Raw genomic sequence first — 9,449 nt, forward strand, 5'->3', positions numbered from 1 at the left:
AGGGGCGGGGTTTCGTGATGTAATTAAAACATGGGGGGGATGTTTGGTTGAGGGAGAAGAAGTCATTGGGCTGTTGCCAGGTTTCAGTGAGCAGAAAGAAGTCAATGGATTTGTCCAGGATTATTTCGTGGAGGATGTGGGCTTTATTGTTAAGTGACCGGATATTGAGGAGGGCAAAATTGGTCAAGTGGGGGGTTGGAGGGGTATGAGGTTGGCCAGGTTAGCAGCGCGGGGGTGGGCACGAGAGGGGGGGCAGTGGAGCAGAGGAGGGGGGCTTGATGGTGGGGAGAAATGGCTTGTTATATGTGTTGGGAGGCGGAGGGGAGTGGGATCCGCTCCAGGTATTACATGCAGCTGGGAGTGTAGGTGAGAGCGGGAGAGAGGAGCAGTAGGAGTTGCGTTCTGATGGCGCGTCAGGTGTGCGGCAGTGCGTTGGGTAGAGCAGATGGATGCTATGGATTGTCCGTGCTGAAAGTAAACAAAACTGCGGCGGGTGCTTCGGTGAATGTAGCGGGGTCGACGAAGGAGTCCAAGATGTCTGATGACTGAGATGGAAGACGGGGTGGAGGAGTTGGTGAATGACAGAAGCTGTGAGATGGAGTATGTCAGCATGATGACAGGCGGGAATGCTGAGAGCAGTGTGTGAGCAGCGATAGCGGCCAGCGGGCTAGGTGCACAGAGGTGGAGGATTGTTGTGGAGACGAGGAAGATCCACGACATGGCAGGAGGATGTGAACAGCGGGACGGGACAGGTGTACCCCGGAGATGAAGACATATCAAGCTGCATACATGTCACATAATGTGTTTCTTTAGAACAAACAAACAACAGAATTGATGTTTTATCATTATTATCTGGATTTCTCTCAGTTCACGGTATGTTAGAGTGCATGTATTTTGTATGGATGAAAGTAATTTAGGTTGATCATAGAGGTTCCTTTTGGGTTGGCTTTGGGTTTTATGGCTGCATTTTGATGTCACATGGGTTTAGCGTCACCATCTTGGTTTCTGGACCCTCACCATCTTGGTTTCTGGACCCTCACCATCTTGGTTTCTGGACCCTCACCATCTTGGTTTCTGGACCGTCACCATCTTGGTTTCTGGACCGTCACCCACTTGGTTTCTGGACCGTCACCCTCTTGGTTTCTGGACCGTCACCCACTTGGTTTCTGGACCGTCACCCTCTTGGTTTCTGGACCGTCACCATCTTGGTTTCTGGACCCTCATCATCTTGGTTTCTGGACACTCACCATCTTGGTTTCGGGACCCTCACCATCTTGGTTTCTGGACCCTCACCATCTTGGTTTCTGGACCCTCACCATCTTGGTTTCTGGACCGTCACCATCTTGGTTTCTGGACCCTCACCATCTTGGTTTCTGGACCCTCACCATCTTGGTTTCTGGACCCTCACCATCTTGGTTTCTGGACCCTCACCATCTTGGTTTCGGGACCCTCACCATCTTGGTTTCTGGACCCTCACCATCTTGGTTTCTGGACACTCACCATCTTGGTTTCGGGACCCTCACCATCTTGGTTTCTGGACCCTCACCATCTTGGTTTCGGGACCCTCACCATCTTGGTTTCTGGACCCTCATCATCTTGGTTTCTGGACCCTCACCATCTTGGTTTCTGGACCCTCACCATCTTGGTTTCTGGACCGTCACCATCTTGGTTTCTGGACCGTCACCATCTTGGTTTCTGGACCCTCACCATCTTGGTTTCTGGACCCTCACCATCTTGGTTTCTGGACCCTCACCATCTTGGTTTCTGGACCCTCACCATCTTGGTTTCTGGACCGTCACCATCTTGGTTTCTGGACCCTCACCCTCTTGGTTTCTGGACCCTCACCATCTTGGTTTCTGGACCCTCACCCTCTTGGTTTAAGGACTGTCAGAATCCTGGTTATGAAAATTGATTTTATGGTTAATATTGTTTTTTATTTACCCAGTTAAAATGTAATACTGCATGGTTTTAACATGGTTGTTATTTTGTTTATGGGTTTTTCCTGTCACTTAATTCTTGTTTATACTTCTTGATGCAACATTTAAATACATGTAGGGTGGAATTTTGAAGATGTTTTGTGGTAAAACTGCAACTTTTTGTATTTCCTATGGCCTGAAAATGGTTAGTGGGAAAATAACATTACCAACTCTGAGAATGAGCTCCTTGAGGGTTCAAATGTTCTGTACTGCAGAGATGAAATTAAATTAAAGCTTTAAGCGTGCCAAGCCGTGCGGGGCCCGTTTTTGGTTGCGTTTCCACTTGGCCTAGTACCGGCTAGCGGGTCCTAATTCACAGTTTTTCTGGCCCCATAAAATCGTGGTTCTAGGGCCAGGAACAACCAGGCTGAGTCGGGCTGAGTGTGCTAAACTAGAGAGAATTGCTGGCAAGGGAGCTACAACTACAACCAGATGAACACATCTGACCGTGATTTAATTGTAATACACGTTTCAAAATGATGCCGAAGTAACAACATACTGATACCGGTTAGTAAAAACCATGAATTAATGCTTTGACAAGTCTGCAGACAGACGGCAGAGAAACACCTTTAAAATGCGTGTTTTCTGAATGGAGCTTGGCTAAGCTAACGTTGTATATGCTCCGACCGTCCACACTCACAACAACGGCCTACAGACATAATTAAAGCAGTGACTGTATTCTCCATGACACAGCCGAGAGGAGACGGGAGCTATGGGAGCCACAGCCCTGCGCCTGTCTCTCCTTCTCTCTGTCGGTCCGCGCTCGCCCCGCTGAGGGAGAGCCAGCGGCAGCATCCGGCTGATCTGCTCTCTTTCCTCCTCCAAGCGGCGAAAGCGCTGTGTTACCGCTGTAACCGACCCAAAGAGCCCTGCCGTGGATATGGGGGCTCCCAGGAGATCGTTACGGTCCGACCTGGACAATGCCGTGAGCCCCAACCACACATGTCGTGACCCCACTGTGGCTAGGGACAACACACGGCCAGCTGCAGCCGCCACACCGTTCACCAGATTATTAATCTGTCCGATGCAGCATTCTGTATAATCGCCCGGGTCGCCCTGAGGCGAGGGGGCGGAGGTTTCTGGTTGCGGGGTAATTAGTGAAACCCCCAACACGCCCAGGTTGTTGGCCGCCGCGGCCATCTGAGCCCCGAGGCGGAATATCTTATCTAAATACTCCAGCGCCTCACGATCACGAGGCAGCGGGGGCAGGGGCCTTCTCCCCTCTGCCCAGCCAGCTGCCTGGGGAAGCAGATGGGCTGCCAGGCTCTCATCTAAGGGGGGCACACCGGGACACGCCGAGTCCTGTTGGCCCTCTAACTTGAGCAACCCCGTCATGCCGGCAACCGCAGCTCTCGCTCTGAGAGGTTGCCGCCACGTCGCCTCCACACACTGCCATACTTCCGGCAGCCGGGGTGAGACAAAAGTCGGCTGGACCGGCTGAGCCGGGCCATAAAACCCCTGACGGAGTCGGCTCACCGGTCTGGGTGGTAGCGGTGGAGGAACCGCCAGGCCCGCACGCTCCTCTGCCATGGCCATCACCAGCGGGAAATCCTGTCGAACAGATCTGCGTGGTAGCCCCTCTCTCACGCTGCCAGAAACGTCTGACAGCGAAAAGAGTGTCTTTTTGTATCTTTTCGTGTCATTTTTTCCATGTCTTCAGCACAAATTAAATGATTTTCCAGGCCGATGACGCTCATGAGCTCAAAATGGAGTCTAGAAGGCAGTCAAATATTATGTAACGCTGTGTTTTTGAACTGTAGCCAAAGGGCGAGGCGTTTATAATGCGTCTGCCAGAATGCCTCACCCAAACTGTTAGCGTTATCATCAGGACCAGACGATCAGATTCACCTTCAGACCAATATAACAACTTCCTCTGAGTTCAGCTACAGGGTATAAAAGTGGAAACTCCAGCACTGCTGCTTCAACCTGAGGACCCTCCAGCCCCTGAAGGTGAGTTTGACTCCACACATCACTCAATACCTGTTGATAACGGCTTTAACCCTTAGAAACCTTAGAACCCGGGTCAGGTGAGGTGGTTTTCTTGAAGCATATTTGTAATTAAAATGTTTTATCATTTCATATTCCAGCTATTCCTCAAAAAACATGTGTTGGATATCGTGCCATTCAAATTTTAAATTGACATTTTATAAATGTTAAGAATCTTTTGTTTTTGTATTGCTACCCCAAGCTTCCATAAGTGGATCAAAAATGACCCGCATGCATTTCCTATGGGAACCTTTGATTCTTAAATTCACTGTGGAACACACAGACTACATCACAAGTGACACCTCTCAGGAAGATCCTTTTACACAGCAAGATCTGATACCTGTCAGTATAATAATAATAATAATAATAATAATAATAATAATAATAATAATAATAATAATAATAATACATTATATTTGATAGGGCTTTTCAAGGACTCAAAATCGCTTTACAATATAAGGGAAGGTTAAGGTGGGGGGTATAGGACTAACAATGATAGGGGGGGGGGGCTATGAGTAGACAAAGGAGAAGAGATGAGTTTTGAAAAGGGACTGGAATACTGAGGGTCTCGGAATAGCGGAGATCTTGGGGAGGGAATTCCAGATCCTGGGAGCTGCCACAGAAAAGGCTCTGTCCCCAAAGCTGCCTAGTTTGGACTTGGGGGGGACAGGAGACCGGCTGAGGTGGATCTGAGGGGCTGTGGGGGTTGGTAAGGGGTGAGAAGACCAGTGAGATGGGGGGGGGGGGGGCAGTATTTTGTAGTTGATGCGTTGGGAGACTGGAAGCCAGTGAAGGTCTTTGAGGACTGGGGTGATGTGGTGCCATGATCTGGAGAGTGTGAGGAGTCGGGCGGCTACGTTTTGTACAATTTGGAGTCTATGGAGGGAGGGGGAGCGGATGCCGTAGAGAAGTGAGTTACAGTAATCAAGGCGGGGGGAAATAAAGTTAGGATAAGTCGTTCAGCTGCAAGTAGAGAGGGTTGGATCTGTTAAAATTAGGATTTCACCGAGGGGGAGGAAGTAGATGATGAAGAGGAGGGGGCCGAGTACTAATCCCTGGGGAACGCCTTGGGTGACTGAGGCTGCGGCAGAGGAGTGTTTGTTGAGGGAGACCAAGCGAGATCGGTCTGATTATCTTCACTTTGTACCTCAGAAAATATTTGATATCATCATCAGTGTGCGTGTGTGTGTGCACATGGTAATTTTCTGCCTTTCAATTATCACTATGTTCAAAATGTTTTTTATCCAAATGTAAAAAAAAATGTTTTAATTATAAATAGTGAAAAATAAAATATAACATCTTTCCTGTGTGGACCTAATGAATATACAAGTGATTTTTCTCAACCAAAATTACAAAAATGGCATAAAAATACATATTATTCTAATACGGGTCGTTTTTGACCCACTTCTGGAAGAGAAGAGAGTCCAGTCACTCGGGCATCTCAGGGTTAAAGGTTTTAGGGGATAGACTCCAATGCCGGTAACCTGATTGTATGAAACACCTTTTCTGCGTGGATTAACTGTGTGGGCTCCCTGGCTGTGTTTATTTTTAACTCCAGTGATTATTGAGGAAACAGTTAGGTGTCTGTAATCCTGAGGCTACGCAGAGAGCATATACTGTTTATGTAATCAATTATTGTTATCATCGTCCAAGGTGATGTTGGTTTTATTCATCGTTTGTTAACTTCAAGGCGCATCATAAAGCATTGCGCCAGAAAAGAGGTGAACACGTGGGGGTGCACCTGACTGCAATGTCTCCATCACTGCAGATCAAACACATACCTGACCTGAACATTAAAGTGACTCTCAACAATCCTTTCTAAATGTAGGCAAATCCATAAAACAAAGCTTATTCTTTGTGGATCTTGAAGTCCTGCAACACTTAACAGATAAAAGCCCCATTCGATCTGAACTGAACGATATGTACTGGGCTACTTTAGGGGTGAAAAGTCCTGTACTGTAGAGATTAAATGAGGTTTGACCAGTCACCGATGAGCTGATGAGGAGTGGCTGGCGTTTGTGGAGTGAGACCCACTGTGTGTTAAAGTGGAACAAAGAGACTCGCCAGGACACAGTTTGTTACCATAGCAACCATTCCAAGGAGTGGCAGCCTGTTCCAGCAGCTCCTACTCATCACTGAGTACTTTCCTTATATTTAACATTAAGCTGCCTTTGGCTCTTTCCTGCTGTAACAATGTAAATGTCCCCTCTGTGGGACTAATAAAGGTTTTCTGATTCTGTTCTTCTTCCTCACTTCAGAGAGACGGACTGAAACCCAGACGATCAGATTCACCTTCAGACCAAACTAACAACTTCCTCTGAGTATTGAACAACAACAGTCCCAACACAGAGCCTTGTGGTACTTCCGGTGAGCATGATTTGGTTTATGAAAGTTTATTATTTACACATTGAGAAACGACCAGATAAATACGACCTTACCCATTTTAGAGAGCTAACTGATAGCTTGACTTTTGAGAGTTTTGATAACGGTTTTAGCCGTGATTCCTTCCAAGAAGAAACAACATGCAGTCTCAGTAGAACAATTGTCCCTGAATCCAAACTGCATAGGGACGAGTAGGTCGTTGTTGCTAAGGTGTGACACCAGCTGTTGTGCACTTTGAAACCACTTTAGACACAACAGGTAGAAAGCTGATGGGTCTATAGCTGATAACTTATCACCACATTTAAATACTGGTTAATAATTATAGTTTAAAAAGCCATGACTGACTGTTCTTCCTGTCTGCTGTGTTTTCAGCTTCACTCAGAGACACAGATACAGAGAAAGAGAATTGCTTGATGAGAACAGCAGCATCATCATGAGATCCTGAAGATATTAACTGTTCTGTTTTTAAAATGAGATAAACTTCGAATTTTCTGACAAAATTATAAGAAGAAACACTTGTTGAAAGGAAGAAAGAGAAAGAAAGAGAAACGGCAAGAAACTTGGGGAAATACTGTTCAACTGAAGAACCCAGCAGAGAAGCTAACCAACTGCTAACCAACTGCTAACCAACTGCTAACCAACTGCTAACCAACTGCTAACCAACTGCTAACCAACTGCTAACCAACTGCTAACCAACTGCTAACCAACTGCTAACCAACTGCTAACCAACTGCTAACCAACTGCTAACCAACTGCTAACCAACTGCTAACCAACTGCTAACCAACTGCTAACCAACTGCTAACCAACTGCTAACCAACTGCCAAACTGACGGTTTAGCCTAACTGTCCTGCGAGCTAACTAACATCAAGATAAGAAGAGGAATTCAGCCCAAAACTCAAGAGTAACAGCAGCAGCAGTTCAGCAGCAGCAGAGCCCCATGGCTTCAGCCACAGCCTGTACAGAGGCTATTCGTATTGAATACCCACCAGATGTCACAACAACAAAGGACAAGAAGGAATTTAAACTAAAACTGTTGAAGAAAAGTCCAGAGACGCTCTTTGCTGACCTGTACACGAGTGGAGAATTCAGCAATCTGATCTTCTTCACAGCCCGGCCATTAGCATGGTGCGCCGCCATAAGTGCCCACTACCCTTCTGTGGAGAAAAAGAAGATCCAGGATGCCTGGCAATTCAAATTTAAAGAGGGAGAAGACACTGGCATGACAACAGTCAACGTGTATCATACCGGGACTGTCATGGTGCAGGGGAACCTCCAACTATTTCAGCGGGACTTTCTTCGTATAAAGCAACGGGCCCAACAGGAGACAGACACCACCGACAACAACCAAACGCTGCCAGAGACAGACACCACCCCCACCGACAACAACCAAACGCTGCCAGAGACAGACACCACCCCCACCGACAACAACCAAACGCTGCCAGAGACAGACACCACCCCCACCGACAACAACCAAACGCTGCCAGAGACAGACACCACCCCCACCGACAACAACCAAACGCTGCCAGAGACAGGCACCACCCCCACCGACAACAACCAAACGCTGCCAGAGACAGACACCACCCCCACCGACAACAACCAAACCCTGCCAGAGACAGACACCACCCCCACCGACAACAACCAAACGCTGCCAGAGACAGACACCACCCCCACCGACAACAACCAAACCCTGCCAGAGACAGACACCACCCCCACCGACAACAACCAAACGCTGCCAGAGACAGACACCACCCCCACCGACAACAACCAAACGCTGCCAGAGACAGACACCACCCCCACCGACAACAACCAAACGCTGCCAGAGACAGACACCACCCCCACCGACAACAACCAAACGCTGCCAGAGACAGGCACCACCCCCACCGACAACAACCAAACCCTGCCAGAGACAGGCACCACCCCCACCGACAACAACCAAACGCTGCCAGAGACAGACACCACCCCCACCGACAACAACCAAACCCTGCCAGAGACAGACACCACCCCCACCGACAACAACCAAACCCTGCCAGAGACAGACACCACCCCCACCGACAACAACCAAACGCTGCCAGAGACAGACACCACCCCCACCGACAACAACCAAACCCTGCCAGAGACAGGCACCACCCCCACCGACAACAACCAAACGCTGCCAGAGACAGGCACCACCCCCACCGACAACAACCAAACGCTGCCAGAGCTATTCACAGAGTTGTCCCTGGACCAACCAACACCCCCCACACGACAAGCTCAGAGACGTCCAGCAGATGCTCAGCCTGCTCCGAGTGGTGGTCGCCATGGATAAAGACATATTCATGTGTCCAGCATATATCCCCCCATCAGGATCCCCTTATTATAGTGAAAATAGTTTCTCCATTCTTGAAGATGAGATCAATCAGTACCAGGCCCAGGGAAGTGGACTGATCTGTGGGGACCTTAATGCCAGGACAGGTATCGAACCAGATTCTATTAGCCCACAGGGAGACTGTAACGACGAGACGCCGTTACTAGAGCTCACGTGGACATGTGGATATAATCATTGTACTGTATAGGGTATATTGACACAGTATTGGCACATGATTTAAACAACACACTTTATTAATGGATGGATATGTTTATTGACAATTGATTGAATTGCATTGTTGTGTGGGGGAGTGTCGTGTGGCGCGGACGCCGGGCCGTTCCCGAAGTAAACGTGAGAAGTAGTGATTGATTGTGTGATTTATAAACTCTGTTCTCTCTCCCCGGGCGTTCGGGCAAAAGAGTTCCCCCGGGCCTCTAAATAAATAAATAAATATAGTTCCGGGAGGGAAACGGCAAGTGGTACATAGCTGAACTATTTAATGTATATTGTCATAGCTTTATTCATGTGTATATTATTGGTAAAGTGGTGGGGAAATATTTAGTAAATGTGTATATAGTGGTAGTAAATCGTTTGCTTATATAAAGATAATGGTATGTGCCAGCCATAGAAGATCTGAGGCCTCCTATAAAAAGCAGTCAGTGTTGTTGAGAAGGGTGTTGTATACTGTGGGGATGGTGGAGGGCAGCCATGTGCTCACAGTGGATGCACAAATAAATCAATTTTCTATGGAAAAACCCCAA

At 47.9% G+C, this 9,449-nt stretch overlaps 1 protein-coding gene across 1 annotated transcript; it reads left to right on the forward strand.

The window, feature by feature from the left end:
- Positions 1-3,857: 3,857 nt before the first annotated feature.
- Positions 3,858-9,449, forward strand: LOC117440510 (hepatitis A virus cellular receptor 1-like). The gene is made up of 3 exons (XM_071202038.1): positions 3,858-3,926; positions 6,221-6,329; positions 6,717-9,449. The coding sequence occupies exon 3, from the start codon at positions 7,282-7,284 to the stop codon at positions 8,647-8,649; it is 1,368 nt and encodes a 455-aa protein (XP_071058139.1). The 5' UTR covers positions 3,858-3,926; positions 6,221-6,329; positions 6,717-7,281; the 3' UTR covers positions 8,650-9,449.

Source organism: Pseudochaenichthys georgianus, unplaced genomic scaffold (assembly GCF_902827115.2).
Source record: "Pseudochaenichthys georgianus unplaced genomic scaffold, fPseGeo1.2 scaffold_1008_arrow_ctg1, whole genome shotgun sequence".
Taxonomy (NCBI): domain Eukaryota; kingdom Metazoa; phylum Chordata; class Actinopteri; order Perciformes; family Channichthyidae; genus Pseudochaenichthys; species Pseudochaenichthys georgianus.

Bases quoted from the DNA above. Each gene is read 5' to 3' on its own strand.
- LOC117440510 (XM_071202038.1), top strand. From the start codon at position 7,282: ATGGCTTCAGCCACAGCCTGTACAGAGGCTATTCGTATTGAATACCCA.